Genomic DNA, 17,083 nt, shown 5'->3' on the forward strand with positions numbered 1-17,083 from the left:
AGAGACGGACAGACTGATAGAGAGACGGACAGACTGATAGAGAGAGAGACGGACAGACTGATAGAGAGAGAGACGGACAGACTGATAGAGAGACGGACAGACTGATAGAGAGACGGACAGACTGACGGACAGACTGATAGAGAGACGGACAGACTGATAGAGAGAGAGACGGACAGACTGATAGAGAGAGAGACAGACTGATAGAGAGAGAGACGGACAGACTGATAGAGACGGACAGACTGATAGAGAGAGACGGACAGACTGATAGAGAGAGAGAGACAGACTGATAGAGAGAGAGAGACAGACTGATAGAGAGGATAGAGACTACAAACTACACACCTAGAGACACTGTGTAAATATTAGTAGATTGAACTTTTTATTGCAATGTTTATCTCCACGAAGAAAAAAAAAAAAAAAAACTTTACTTTATTTTTACTATTTTTTATTTAACTATTTACTTATTTATATTCTATAGTGTTCTGAATGCTTTGGCAATGTAAAGATTTCTTTAACCATGCCAATAAAGCTATTTGAATCTTGAATCTTGAGAGACGGACAGACTGATAGAGAGAGAGAGAGAGAGAGAGACTTCAATGCCCAAAATATAAACACATCAGAGACCATTATTACCCCAAAATTAATAATATATTTCCCCAATTTAACACCTGTAATCCGACCCAAAAACTTTGTTTCATTCTTGGCGAAGAAGCCAAATGCTCAAATATAGCTGCAAAATTTGTAGCATCCTGCCACATCCTGAGGGACGACCAGAAACCAGCAAACATACACTAAACACGCACTCACTCACAGCCTAAGACCTACACACATGTATATAATGTTCAATATTTTTCTTTTTATGTATATATATATATATATATATATATATATATAGATGATTTCTAAATCCATTTTATTTTATTTATTAATCTGTTCATTTTATTATTATTGTTTTATGATATCAGTTTTAATATTTTGTGTACTAAATGTTCCAAATCATTTTCTATGTTGTTTTGACGCTTTGGCAATACAAAATGTATTTTTTGTCATGCCAATAAAGCTTTCTGAATTGAATTGAATTGAGAGAGAGAGTTAGATAGAGAGATATTGAATATATGTACCTCAACAGTGTGTCGTGAAACGCCAACAGTTGTTCCAGAATCCCCAGAGCAGTTCTTTATGGTCACCATGTCTTCATCATCATTGCTGCATGTAGCCTATAATAAAAGAGTTACAAAAATTAGTTATAATTAATTACTTACAAGACAAGGTCCCCACTACGCTAAACCTGTAGGAAGTGTGTGTATTTATGGGGGTTATATGGCATTCCTGACACACTACAGGTCCCCACTACGTACAATACATTAGAAACAGTGTGTAAGAGTCGAGACCAAATATAATAGACTGATAGAGAGATGAGACGGACAGACTGATAGAGAGAAGGACAGACGGATAGAGAGAGAGACGGACAGACTGATAGAGACGGACAGACTGATAGAGAGAGAGACGGACAGACTGATAGAGAGACGGACAGACTGATAGAGAGAGAGACGGACAGACTGATAGAGAGAGAGACGGACAGACTGATAGAGAGACGGACAGACTGATAGAGAGACGGACAGACTGATAGAGAGACGGACAGACTGATAGAGAGACGGACAGACTGATAGAGAGACGGACAGACTGATAGAGAGAGAGACGGACAGACTGATAGAGAGAGACAGACTGATAGAGAGAGAGACGGACAGACTGATAGAGACGGACAGACTGATAGAGAGAGAGAGACAGACTGATAGAGAGAGACGGACAGACTGATAGAGAGACGGACAGACTGATAGAGAGAGAGACAGACTGATAGAGAGAGAGACGGACAGACTGATAGAGACGGACAGACTGATAGAGAGAGAGAGACAGACTGATAGAGAGAGAGAGACGGACAGACTGATAGAGAGACGGACAGACTGATAGAGAGAGAGAGAGAGTTAGATAGAGAGATATTGAATATATGTACCTCAACAGTGTGTCGTGAAACGCCAACAGTTGTTCCAGAATCCCCAGAGCAGTTCTTTATGGTCACCATGTCTTCATCATCATTGCTGCATGTAGCCTATAACAAAAGAGTTACAAAAATTAGTTATAATTGATTACTTACAAGACAAGGTCCCCACTACGCTAAACCTGTAGGAAGTGTGTGTATTTTTGGGGGTTATATAGCATTCCTGACACACTACAGGTCCCCACTACGTACAATACATTAGAAACAGTGTGTAAGAGTCGAGACCAAATATAATAGACTGACAGAGAGATGAGACGGACAGACTGATGGAGAGAGAGACGGACAGACTGATGGAGAGAGAGACGGACAGACTGATAGAGAGAGAGACGGACAGACTGATAGAGAGAGAGACGGACAGACTGATAGAGAGAGAGACGGACAGACTGATAGAGAGAGACAGAGAGAGAGAGTTAGATAGAGAGATATTGAATATATGTACCTCAACAGTGTGTCGTGAAGCGCCAACAGTTGTTCCAGAATCCCCAGAGCAGTTCTTTATGGTCACCATGTCTTCATCATCATTGCTGCATGTAGCCTATAATAAAAGAGTTACAAAAATTAGTTATAATTGATTACTTACAAGACAAGGTCCCCACTACGCTAAACCTGTAGGAAGTGTGTGTATTTATGGGGGTTATATAGCATTCCTGATACACTACAGGTCCCCACTACGTACAATACATTAGAAACAGTGTGTAAGAGTCGAGACCAAATATAATAGACTGACAGAGAGATGAGACGGACAGACTGATAGAGAGAGAGACGGACAGACTGATAGAGAGACGGACAGACTGATAGAGAGACGGACAGACTGATAGAGACGGACAGACTGATAGAGAGAGAGACGGACAGACTGATAGAGAGAGAGACAGACTGATAGAGAGAGAGACGGACAGACTGATAGAGAGAGACGGACAGACTGATAGAGAGAGAGACGGACAGACTGATAGAGAGAGACGGACAGACTGATAGAGAGAGAGACGGACAGACTGATAGAGACGGACAGACTGATAGAGAGAGACGGACAGACTGATAGAGAGACGGACAGACTGATAGAGAGAGACGGACAGACTGATAGAGAGAGACGGACAGACTGATAGAGAGAGACGGACAGACTGATAGAGAGAGACGGACAGACTGATAGAGAGAGAGAGAGAGTTAGATAGAGAGATATTGAATATATGTACCTCAACAGTGTGTCGTGAAACGCCAACAGTTGTTCCAGAATCCCCAGAGCAGTTCTTTATGGTCACCATGTCTTCATCATCATTGCTGCATGTAGCCTATAACAAAAGAGTTACAAAAATTAGTTATAATTGATTACTTACAAGACAAGGTCCCCACTATGCTAAACCTGTAGGAAGTGTGTGTATTTATGGGGGTTATATAGCATTCCTGACACACTACAGGTCCCCACTACGTACAATACATTAGAAACAGTGTGTAAGAGTCGAGACCAAATATAATAGACTGATAGAGAGATGAGACGGACAGACTGATAGAGAGAAGGACAGACTGAACGTTTTATATACTATATATATATATATATGAAGAGTTCAGATGCAAAAGCCTCTAAGTGCCATTTGAAATTTTCTTCAAGAATGATCATTTTTAATCAAGCTTGTATATTTAAATTCAGTAATTTCACTTAAATGGCAATGATAATTACCTATTAATTGTTATTTAAGTGAAATTACTGAACTTAAATATACAAGTTTGATAAAAATCATCATTAAAGAAGAAAATTTCAAACGGCATTTAGAGGCTTTTGCATCTGAACTCTTCATATATCTTTTTTTAAGTATCGATACAAGTGGTTGAAATATTGATAAACTATTGTGGAAAAATATAACGTTAGTTAGCTGTATCGATATTTTAGCACAGCCCTACTAATAGATAGATGGATGGATAGACAGAGACAGACAAATAACTGTACAAAGAAGAAAAGTAGCCAAATTTTGTCAAACCTTTCTCCAAGGCCAGTCACTTCCTCCATAGTCATATGAGATTTCTTCTCCAGGAATTATGTCTTTTGCTGCAAAAAGGCACAAATGTGGCGTTCCCTCGACAATAACCTTTTTCATCATGCAGTTTGGGTTCACATCATCATTCACGAGCCGGCCTAGAGTGGTGTTCTCATGAGTTGCATCAATGCTTAGAAAAAAAAACATGAAATATGAAGGTTTAGCCTAACCTAACAAACCATAACAAGACCCAAATTAGGACATTATAACAAAGAAAAAAACATTTTTTTTTATTCATGTAAATTAAAAAAATTGGTAACACTTTATTTGAAAGGGTGTGCATAAGACTGACATGACACTGTCATAAACATGACATAACACCTGTCATGAACATGAAGGAGTCTTTATGAATGTTTATGACTTTTGCCATTAGGTGTCATTCGGTAAATTATGACACTTTTAATGCAAAGTTGACCTTGTTTAAATTGTCTTTGTTATGACAACTTAAAAATAACCAAGAAATCATGACCTGTCAACCTGACATCTTTATAACTAGTCCAACGTGTTCCACTTTACTTGAGGTAAGGGGAAATATTAATGACACTGTTGTTTGACAGCATTTGACAGTGTAATAACCCTTAATGACATCTTTATAACTAGTACAGTGTGTTTCACTTTACTTGAGGACAAGTAAAATATTCATGACAGTTATAATGGTGTCATGACGGCCAAAGTCAAAACCAACCACATATGACAGGGTAATGTAAACGCAAAGCTAAATAACTTCTTTAAGTTTGATAATTAGACCTGTTATGACATATGTGACAGGTTATGATTTCTTGGTTAATGTCAAGTTGTCATAATCAAGACATTTTTTGTCGCTGTTAATGTCAAGTTGTCATAACAAAGACATTTTAAACAATGTCAACTTTGCATTAAAAGCGTCAATGTACCGAATGACACTTAATGACAGTCATAAACATTCATAAAGACTCCTTCATGTTCATGACAGGTGTTATGTCATGTTTATGACAGTGTCATGTCAGTCTTATGCACACCCCTTCAAGTAAAGTGTTATCAAAAAATTAAACTATTTTAAAAACCTACCACCACTTCTTGTTTTGCCAGATGAAGTCAAACATATACACAGTATTCTGATTGACCTCTCTTCTGCGTTCAGATTCGATTAAAGCAATCATTTCCCCCCTATATTCAACAATAAAATCTCCTTTATTAAAAGGGGCCAATGCAAACACTCCACGACCTGAAAAAAGGGTAAAAAAATGTTAATACAATCCATTCTATACATTTAAAGAACTAGTTCACTTTAAAAAAAAAAAAAAAAAAAAAAACTTTAGCTGATAATTTACTCACCCCCATGCCATCCAAGATGGCCTTGTCTTTCTTTCTTCAGTCGAAAAAGAAATTAAAGGAGAACTCCGGTGAACAATGAACCTTTTGGTCTAATAAAACATCGGTACCTAGTCAATCGTTCTCTGAGGTGTGTTTTCATGATAATCGAATGTAAAGAGTTTTATCTCTAAAAACTGTTTAGCATATAATTCTAGCAATGGGGGCATTGACTAAGTAAAGAGAAATCGCTAGTTTATACCACTAACAAGGCTCAAAATAGCCCCACACTAACGCAGTAATATAATGAGGCTCCATACATGCAAAACGAAGCATTGAGAAGTTTGTAAGTGTACAGACTGTTTAATAAGAAGATACTTTATAAAGACAGTTCACTTAGTGTATACAGACAGGAGCCATCTTAAAAACTAGTCTCGATAAGTCAAACCATGAACGTCGTGCTGAGTGATCTGAACTCTATGAAGTTCAACGAACTTCTGAACTGTATGAACGGCGTTCAGGGATCGACTTATCGAGACTATTTTTTAACCACTGTCTGATAGGTACTTTTGCCTATTAATAAGATACTAGATTCAGATCGTTTCGTGCAGCCTAGCGAAATGATCGGTCATTTTTTTTAAATGACCGATGGTTTCGCTAGACAAGACCCTTATTCATCATCTGGTGTCGTTTAAAGCCCTTTGAAGCTGCACTGAAACTCTCTTTTGGACCTTGAACCGTTTGGTTCCCATTGAAGTCCATTATATGGAGAAAATCCTGTCATCAAAATTTTAATTTATTTTCGACTGAAGAAAGAAAGACAAGGACATCCTGGATGACATGGGGGTGAGTAAATTATCAGCAAAAGTGAACTATTTTAAAAGTGATTTGTTATTATTTAAAATTTATATTATTTAAAAGTGAACTAATCCTTTAATAATACACTAATGGTTAGCCCATTATAAATAACTTCTGTAATAGTTTAACCAGGGTTTCTACAACTTTTGACAAAGAATCGCAGAGAACACTGTCAAGACACACATTTAAAGGGATAGTTCACTTTGAAATTAATTTTTGATATGTTTTAGCTTACCTCAAGGGCATCCAAGATGTCTTTGTTTCCACAGTAGTTTCAATTTTGACATTTTTTGGTCAAACTGTTGTTGTCTGTCTGTCATACACTGGAGGCTAAGGGGGTCCACAATCGGTTCACCTCAAAGAGCATGCACAGAGAAGTCAAAATTAAACATGATTTAATGACTCGTAAATGTAAGTACACATTGATGGCATAAGACATGAAACGAGCGGTTTGTGTGAGAAAACGAACAGTATTTATATAGTTTTTACTTCTTGTTAACAGCCGTCGAACTGATCTAAATCAGATGTCCAACTGAACATATTTAGAAATACCGGAAATCGCAATGGAAGACGATTTCGATATATCTAAATATGTTTAGTGAAAGGTAAAACTTCCGAAATCTCTGTGTAAACAATGCGTGACGTAGACGCGCGAGAGATCACTTCCGGCGTAACCTCTGGAGACGGTTCAGTTTGGTTCAGTTGGACATCTGATTCAGATCAGTTCGACGGCTGTTAACAAGAGGTAAAAACTATATAAATACTGTTGGTTTTCTCACACAAACCGCTCGTTTCGTGTCTTAGGCCATCAATGTGTACTTACAATTACGAGTCATTAAATCATGTTTAATTTGGACTTCTCTGTGCATGCTCTTTGAGGTGAATCGATTGAGGACCCCCTTCACCTCCAGTATATGACTGACAGACAAGAACGGTTTGACCAAAAAATGTCAAAATTGAAAATACTGTGGAAACAAAGACACCTACATCTTGGATGACCTTGAGGTAAGATCCCTTTAAAGGCTTTTTCAAATAAATGTTTAAGTTTAAAGCGTATTAATCCCCATGGGGCAAATAGTTTGAACTCACATGGTGACTCACATGAAAACACTTAGCATATACATTCAATACATATTAAAAATATACTAACTACTTTAGACAATTTACTGCAAAACTGCTCAAATGTTGTTTTTGTTGTTGTTTTTAAAGAAATTGTAAAGGAGTAAATAATTATATGTAATCAGATTTTTTTTCAACATAAAATAAATCACAATTTTAAAATATCCCTCATATTTCTAGGTTTTAAATGACCCCAGAACCCATTCGTTTGAAAAGAATCATAGTTACTATACTATTGGGTCATTTATGACATAAAATATCATCGTTAAGAAGCTGTGGAAAATAATTTACCTTACCATAGATAGTTAACAGTTACATTAAGGAGCCATACTCATTAATGCGGGCTATAACATTACATATAAGATATAATTAATTCGACGACTCCTTTATACATAACCACGATTTACTAATCTGTTGCCTGGTGGTGTTAGTTTAATCAAACTTGTGTGAACGTGTTACTGATTAATGGCCGCCATGATATACATTTTACATGTGCGGTCATGTGCGGAGCTCCGTAGTAAGATAATAAAACCATTTCTTTACAATCAACTCACATCTATAAACTCTCTACAAACCTACCTTTATGATCATTTATGTATCTAGCCTCCAGTGCATCAGTCTTGTCGATGGCATTGATAACATGTTCCTCAGCATCTTTTGCTGGTCTGATTCTCCTCCGTCTCATGTCGATGTTGAACTCGGGCACGTCTCAGCGTCACCCCGGGGTTCACGAAGGCCGCAGGCCGCTCCGCTCCGCTCGCTTATATCTCCAGCCGTTAACTAATTAGGACTCACTACACCACGCGTTATATACACTTTAAATTATATACCGACATGCAATTTAAGTTTATCAATAGTATTTTTGCTAGAGTCAACGAGTAACATCAATTAAGTTAAGTTACACCTCATTAGAAAACTCCATTCGATCATGTAATTTAACAATCTTTCGGAATTATTTGAACTTGTGATGTATTTTTTATTTAATTATCGAAAATAACAATAAAAATAAGCTAATTACCTGAAAAAATGTATTGATTTCGTTGATTGACCACCAATTACCTCGTCGTGACTCGTTTGATTAAGCGCGATTGTTTTGCGCATGAGCAGTTGGTGAAATGTGTTTCTTACGTCACAGGTGTGCTTACCGATGCAGTACCGCGAACATACTGCAGAAGCGCTAAAGAGCAGCGCTGCCATACACACTTACACTCTGAGATCAGGTATATGTTCATGGTGGGGATTTAGAAAAAAACTGCACTAGGCATATCAGCAACACCTGCTGAGACTATTACAAGCAAATCATTGTGGGGACCGTGGAATTGGTCCCCACCATGTTTTTGGTCCCCACTTTGTGAGTGTGCTAACATGCTGAGGACCCCACCATGTGATAAAAACAAACACACACACACACACACACACACACACACACACACACACACACACACACACACACACACACCCACCCACACACACACACACACACACACACATAAAGGCTATATATATATGAAGAGTTCAGATGCAAAAGCCTCTAAATGCCATTTGAAATTTTCTTCTTTAATGATGATTTTTTATCAAACTTGTATATTTAAGTTCAGTAATTTAAATGGCAATGATAATTACCTATTAATTGTTATTTAAGTGAAATTACTGAACTTAAATATACAAGTTTGATAAAAATCATCATTAAAGAAGAAAATTTCAAATGGCATTTAGAGGCTTTTGCATCTGAACTCTTCATATACACACACACACACACACAAATGTAATAGCATGTAATCTGGATTACGTGATTAGATTTTTAAAAAGTAGCCTACTTTTAATTAGATTTTATTACATTTTAAAATGCTTATAAACGTTCTCATTTTGTCTGTTTAAATGGGAAAAAATCAAAGATAACGTCAGTAGACTATGGAGTACCGCAAGGATCAGTTTTAGGCCCTCTGCTATTCTCAATATATATGCTGCCACTTGGTAATATTATAAGAAAACATGGAATTAATTTCCACTGTTACGCTGACGACACTCAATTATATATTTCATCACGACCAGATGAAAACACTAACTCATCTAAAATGACAGAGTGTCTCAAAGATATAAAATGCTGGATGACGCGTAATTTCCTGCTATTAAATTCAGATAAAACGGAGGTATTACTTATTGGTCCAAAAAACTACTCACAAAACCTCTCACAATACAACTTTAATATAGACGGATGTCCTGTTACTTTATCCACAACAGTAAAAGACCTGGGTGTTATACTAGACCGCAACTTGTCGTTCGAAAATCATATTTCATATGTTACAAGAACAGCCTTTTTCCACCTTAGAAACATTGCTAAGCTACGTAACATGCTATCTATTTCTGATGCAGAAAAATTAGTTCACGCATTCATGACCTCGAGACTAGATTACTGTAATGCTTTATTAGCTGGTTGTCCTGCATCCTCAATAAACAAGCTACAGTTAGTACAAAATGCAGCTGCTAGAGTTCTTACTAGGTCAAGAAAATATGATCATATAACACCGATTTTATCATCTCTACACTGGTTACCTATTAAGTTCCGCATCAACTACAAAATACTACTACTGACCTATAAAGCCCTAAATGGTTTAGCACCTGTGTACTTAACGGACCTTCTTTCGCCCTACAATCCACCGCGTTCCTTAAGATCACTAAATTCAAGGCTTCTGGTCATTCCTAGGATATCGAAGTCCAGTAAAGGAGGGAGGGCGTTCTCGCATTTAGCTCCAAAACTCTGGAATGGCCTTCCCGATACGGTCCGAGCCTCTGACTCGCTGACACAGTTTAAAACTAGATTAAAGACGCTTCTCTTTAGTCAAGCATTCACATAATGCTTACCTTCTAGTCGTCTGTTATGCCATACGGAACCGTTTGCCACTGAAACTGCTTAACGCACCAGTGGGGCTCGACAGCCTTTTAGACAAACGGGTCGGCGCGTATGGTTGGGTTGCGGAGAGTTCGGGTTACGGAGAGTTTGTGAGTTATAACGGAAATTATTATGAACATCAGCTATGCTAATTATTTCCCATCTGCCTTTCTGCTGTTATCTCGGGACGCTTGTCCCGAGAAAAATGGCGTTCGTCAGGTCCAGTTTTGTGTCCAGCCTCTCACGGGGATTTCGGATGCCCCAACGCCTGTGATGAGACGACTCAACGCCTGTGATGAGACGACTCAACGCCTGCGATATGTTATGGCGCCGTTTGATTCATAAACAATATTTATATTTAATATTTATATTTAAACAATATGAATGTAAGCCAGAGGAGAACTGGCCCCCGACTGAGCCTGGGTTCTCCCAAGGTTTTTTCTCCATCCAATCTGATGGAGTTTTGGTTCCTTGCCACTGTCGCCTTGCTTTTGGCTTGCTTTGAGCTTGCTCAGTTGGGGTTATTTATTTAGTGTTTAGCAATGTTGTTGATCTGTGTTGTGCTACTTACATGTTATCACTGTGAAGCTGCTTTGATACAATCTGTATTGTGAAAAGCGCTATATAAATAAATGTGACTTGACTTGACTTGACTTATAATCAGACTACAGTTAATTTTCTATTGATTACATGTTATTCTCACATATGATAGATAATAACTAATTGATTATAGCTATTTCTATTTCATTATGTTTAGAGAAGTTCTTCCAGGTTTTCCAGGACCCACACAGCATTTGATCACTGGATTAACAGAAATCATTTCAGTTTTATGTAGTTTTCTAAATGTTGCATACCTCAGCTCCTGCCGAACACATTCATTATTATTTGAATTATCACACAATAAGTCATTTAAGTTTGCATTACTGTCTTTGGAAGGTGTTTTGTCTTTCAAAACACATTAGAATGCACAAATTCACATCGTTTCATATTTATATGCAAAGCAGGGATTCCCCCAAGCAGGGCCGGCTTTGCCGACAGGCGACACAGGCGGCCGCCTGGGGCGCCATCTGCTGGACGGGGCGCAAATTGCAGAATTGAAAAAAAAAAGTTAATTAAATGTATATATCGTATGATGAAAGCTGCACACACGCTGTACACTTTTACTGTGCATTGTCCACACACTGCTTGTTTTTGTACATTTCTTTTACAAGATTATACAATCCTAAAAAAACGACTGAGTCACTCTGACAAGCAGCTGTCAAACTCACGCGCGTTGCTCAGAAACCGGGAGTGGCGCGAAAACATCTGACAGCAGGTTTTAGCGCTTTAGTTTCCTCGGTGTGTTCCACGCGGTTCCGTGCCGTCGGCTCAAAATAGTCCTCGTCGGCGTTGTTTTGCCCGATTCGACATGTTGACAAGGGGATGCCCGCGTATATTCAAAACGGTAAGCATGCGCTGCTTTGTTTACGTTATGTGTAACGTTATCTGCGGCGGCAGCGTCAGTTTTCCTTTTTGAATGACGAGTAATATATCTGCAGAAATAGACAGTTGGCTCATTGCACGCAAACGCAGAACGCACATTCTAGCTGACAGTCGCCTGTTCTCTTTCAGTCATGGTTCAAGTGCAGCTTTTTACCCCGACGACAGGGGACGAGAGGTGACATCGGCTTTCATCAGCACTAGTTCGTCGGCATTATCCCTTCAATTGGTCTTCGTTTTTTGTACAACAAATATACATTTTTAATCATACAAATATTATATTTTTTTGTTTACTTCTCATCTATTCATTAATGCAGTGTTTTTGGAGATATAAATTTTTATCCATTTACCACAAAATTCCTCAACTACACCATTAGCTTGCATATGAAATATTATTTTTTATGATACATTGCATTTATGCTGTAGTGCTAGGCCTTCATTTCTGTGTAAAAATTTTCAGATTTATGCCGGATATATATATATATATAAAATATATAGTTTTTTTTTTTTTTTTGGGGGGGGGGGGGGGGGGGGGGGGGCACTCGCCTTGGGCACCAAATAACCTAGAGCCGGTGTTGCCCCCAAGTTTTCTTGTCAGCTGAACCTCTTGGACCTTATAGGCTATATTTACTTGAAGTACCCCCTTAGATTTGAAGTCAATAAGTTAGGTCAATAATAAAATCAAGTCAATAATAATAATAAAATTAAGTTTACGGTTCTCTGATATCGGCCAATGGTCACATGACATGCAGGTAAATAAATATTTTAAAAATATTTTATAAAAATAAATATTTTAAATAATATGCAAGTAAATGTTTCATTCAAATTGTTTTTATTTTAAAATTATGTATTTTAATTTAAAAATGTTGATGATTTATAGCTTTTCATTAAACTCACGAACCCCAGTGTGGGAAATCGTGACGTAATGTTATATTTAAGGGCAGCATGTTTTCCATAACAGAAAATGGAATAGACTAATATAACTTTTATCATTGATTTGAGTAGGATAATCTTGTACCATATAAATACAAAAAAATCTCACATATATATATATATATATAAAGAAAATAAATTTCTTTCACTGTTATTATCAACTATGTTATCAACAAATATGTTTGTGTTGCTGTTACTGTAGGCTGTTAACGGTGCTGTAATTTAACATCACAATTGTGGATATCTGCCTACATCTAGTGGACATATCTAGTAGTACATGTTGAATAATTAATAAATTCGTAGGGTTTGAATTATTAAACATTAGCTTTAAGATTTACAGCCAAGTGTAAAACAGCATAAAATAAATGTAAATCGAACAAGAAATCTATACAAAAGCCGGTGTCTCTGAAGAAGTAGGCCTATTTTATAGATCACTGTAAAATTCCCAACTCCATTTGTGTTATTTTAATGTTTTAATGATTTTACTATTATTTTAAATAGAAAATAGTAATATGATTTAGGATATCTCTAAACATGACTGGAAATATTGTTATGTTATTGATAATTGTTGGTCAATGCTCATGTAATATGAGTGACATGACAAACATGTGAGGAACGTCACGTGTTTCTCTCTTTAAGGGATGGTTCACCCAGAAGTAAAAATCTAAATGTATTATTCATTATTAAATCGTTAAAAGATTAAACGATAAAAACGAAATCTCGTTGAGTTATGATAGTGAAAGAAAGACAGTAATTAATGTAATCATCCTAAAAATGTAACTTTTAAAACTTTTTGTCATAACAAACCAAGATAAGGCAAATAAAATAAGAAAATATGTTTTTTTTTATCAATATTTTTAAATGTTATATTTTTAATGCTAACTGTGTCCTCACTGTGATTTAGTTGGATGTGGTAGCAATGTCTTCTATTTCACCACTTCACTTCATAAAAACAATACATTTTCATGCTAATGTGTTCTTTTGCGCAACTGCACTTCGCTTGCAGAATGAAGTAGCTACATTAGATCCTGTCAGCAGAGGGCAGCAGATATTCGTGATCATCAATACGCTGATCCAAACAAAAGAGGGCACTGTTCGACTACAAATGCTCTCAGCCGTGCATTGTTCATTTCAACCGTGCACTGATCCGGTTCAAGGGGGAAAGTTATCATAATTAGCTTAATAAACCTCGAGAACAATCCCGTCCACACACGTCACATAGCAGGCCTAGCCTAATCTGCTATCCTTCTTATAGTGCACGAAAAACTAAAAAAAACAAACAAATGATGACACGTCATGATCTGCAGCTTTCTTAGATCACATTGCTAATTTCAAAGTCAGTGTTTCTTCCAGTCTAACTTTATATTGTTTCGTTTCCATCAAGTTGTAGCCTACGTATAGCGGCTAATGTAGCTACAGCCTCGAAACACCTATGGTAGGCTATATATAAAAAGTTCTCGATATTAGAACTTCTTTTAATTTCACAATTTACAATAAGCACAAACCATCTGCAACGTACAAACACAGAAAAAATGCCTTTCATATCGTTTGGATTAAATGCAGTATTGATTTTTGTTTTGATGTTTGATAGTGAAGGTCTCGCCCTGGATTTACGTGATTTAAACTGGATCTGATCTGGGAGCGGCCGAGATCACTTTATTCCCGCCAGAGCTCCAAGCCTGTTTCCAATGGCAACCATATGTGCAGCTCTTCGCAGCGACTCTCGAGAGAGTGTTCCATGTGGAACGCAGAACGTTCTCTCGTCATCTTATCACCGCGGGATGTTTGCGATCTCTCCACCCGGCCAGTCATGGAACGAACTCTCTTTACACCTCCAGGGTTGCCAAATATGTGGTTTTCCCGCTGAATTGGGTGACTTAGTTCATTTTTTCCCGCCGCGTGTAAAAGCCGGGGTTGGCACATTACATTAGTATTTTTTTTCTGAAATAGGCTAATAGGCTACCATTAAACCTTTAAGCACCTTGATGAAAAGTGACTGTGACTAACTATTATAGTTAGTCTGGTACAGTGTTGTGCAAGTTACTTCCAAACTGTAATACATTAGGTATTACTTGTTACTGTTATTTAAAAGTAATTCATTACCTTACAATATTACTGTCTCAGAATTGTAATGCGTTACATTACTCATGTATTACTTTTGAGTTACTTTCACCAAAATAACTAAGTAGAACTTAACTTTTGGGCTGTAACGATATGTAATATGAAACCGAAATCGCGATTCGCCACAGCCACGAACCTACAGAATCGCCAACTCCAGCGTTATTCTCCTTACCGTCCATATCCAATTCTGCCTTATCTTTAAATTAGGCTATTAGTATTATTTGAAGTTAACATTATAAAATACGTAGACCTACACCACAAAACTAGTTGAGGATAAATTATTTAAAATTGGGGAAGTCCAGCATTATGGACATGACATTTGCAGTCAAAACTTGAAATAAAAAGTCTCAGAAAATACATGTATTGAAACGTATATAGGCTACTTCCTTAAAGGACTCCAGACATTAGACAAATATCAGTCTATGTTTTATTTTTAATGTTAGGGAAAAGACACACATTCATGCGTGATAAAAAATAGGAGGCAAAATATATTTTTTGTAATTCTGTTAATTACACTGCGCAAATCGGATGAGGAAGGGTTGGCTCTCCAGTCTCCATAGAACTTAAAATATTTATTTTATTTTAGTTTTCGTGTTCGTTTATGAGGAAAAAACAATGTTACAGACGGGACCGCTCTGAACTGGCACTAAAAGACTGCTTTAAAACTTTCACATAGTCTGTTGCCTTTAAGAAGTAAAAGCAGACAATACACTGTAATACAACTGTAATACAAGCCTCACTGAACATGTAACGAGTAAAATATTACTGAAAATTGATTAGTAATGCCTTACACTACTGCGTTACAGCAAAAAGTAATATGTTACTGTAATGTATTACTTTTGTAATGCGTTAGTCCCAACACTGGTCTGGTAACACAAAAAGGTTCATTAGTTAACATTAGTAAATGCATTAAATAACATGAACTAACGATGAGCAATGCATTAGTTACAGTGTTTATAAATCTTTGTTAATGTTAGTTAATACAAATACAGCTGTTCATTGTGTGTTCATGTTAGTTCACAGTTCATTAACTAATGTTAACTAATACAACCTTTGATTTTAATAACGTATTAGTAAATGTTGGAATTAATATTAACTAAGATTAATAAATGCTGAAGAAGTATTGTTCACACATTGAACATGTTAACTAATGTAGTTAACTAATGAACCTTATTGTAAAGTGTTACCGTTAGTCTATAATAGGCTAGTGATTTTTAAGATGAAAATGCGTATAATGCCAGACTGTAAAATATCTATTTTAGGTATGGCATATATCAAGTTTTGATATTTGGAAAGGGCCACTGGGTTAATTGGGGCTATTTTTGATTGGCCTTTGGCAGGGGTGTCCAAACACTGTCCAGCACAGTTTAGCTCCAGTTTGCCACAACACAACTGCGTGGAAGTAGTAATGAATGGGTGAAACAAAGCTTTGAATCAATTGAACCAATTGCTCTGCAGAATGAAACAAGCTGGGATATATATATATATATCTTTTGTATATATGTATATATACCTCACAGTGATTTCACTTGGTCCTCTCTATTGTCAACCCCACAATCCCTACCGTCCAGCTCTCAAAGACAATGATTTGGAAAGCTCCACTCTCTGTACGTCTGTGGACGCATACGATAATGGTTTAGGATCAGTGTGCTATGAAGCTCACGGGATCATTTGTGAAAAGGGTTGACCCATGAAACTGAAGTATTATTAGGACATCAATCCTGCCTTCTAGTCATTGCTGATTAGGGCACTTAACCCCGACTCTTCCCCAGGGACTTTCCCTGCAATTAATGCAATTAGTGCTATTAGGGCTATAGTAACAATAAGTAGCCTATTGTTTTGTTCTGTTTCCCCTTAAGTTATTGCTTTGCATTTTCACTGGGCTCGCCAACATAAATAAATAGCAACAGTGACAGAAAACTATATTTCGGCATCTATATTTTAATCAACACTGAAAAGGCACTTAACACATCAAATAATTTATGTTCTATTTCCAATAATAGCAGGAAATGTAAAGTTATAATGTAACAGCTATAAACGTCAACCTTTTTGCTGGAAAAGGATGGCATAGCCTGGGTGGAGGGGTTACACAGGTGCAACAGTGGAAAACCAAACAAAGGCGAGCCGAGTCGAGTCGAGCTGGTACAAGACGCTTCCCCCATCAGGGACAGTCTCTGCACAAAGACCCAAACCCTTCTACTCTACTTTCATAGCATAAATCACTTGCCAAACAACTTTTCATCCCTGTAGTTCTGCAGAAAAACAGTCGGTAGCACGCGCTTTCCAAAAAAATCCCCGACTGCGTCTTTTTGACAA

General features: G+C 37.2%; 1 protein-coding gene across 1 annotated transcript; it reads right to left on the reverse strand.

Moving 5' to 3' along the window:
• Window positions 1-717: 717 nt before the first annotated feature.
• LOC148981508 (uncharacterized) lies at window positions 718-8,029 on the reverse strand. Its single transcript, XM_089130721.1, has 8 exons — window positions 7,924-8,029; window positions 5,125-5,281; window positions 4,021-4,207; window positions 3,241-3,336; window positions 2,493-2,588; window positions 2,009-2,104; window positions 1,119-1,214; window positions 718-756 (listed from the first exon to the last, which is right to left on the reverse strand). Exons 1-8 carry the CDS (start codon window positions 8,027-8,029, stop codon window positions 718-720), a joined length of 873 nt encoding a protein of 290 aa, XP_088986847.1.
• Between the last annotated feature and the right edge of the window lie 9,054 nt (window positions 8,030-17,083).

The sequence above is a fragment of the Pimephales promelas genome, chromosome 5, assembly GCF_988280905.1.
Source record: "Pimephales promelas chromosome 5, fPimPro1.hap1.1, whole genome shotgun sequence".
Classification (NCBI taxonomy): domain Eukaryota; kingdom Metazoa; phylum Chordata; class Actinopteri; order Cypriniformes; family Leuciscidae; genus Pimephales; species Pimephales promelas.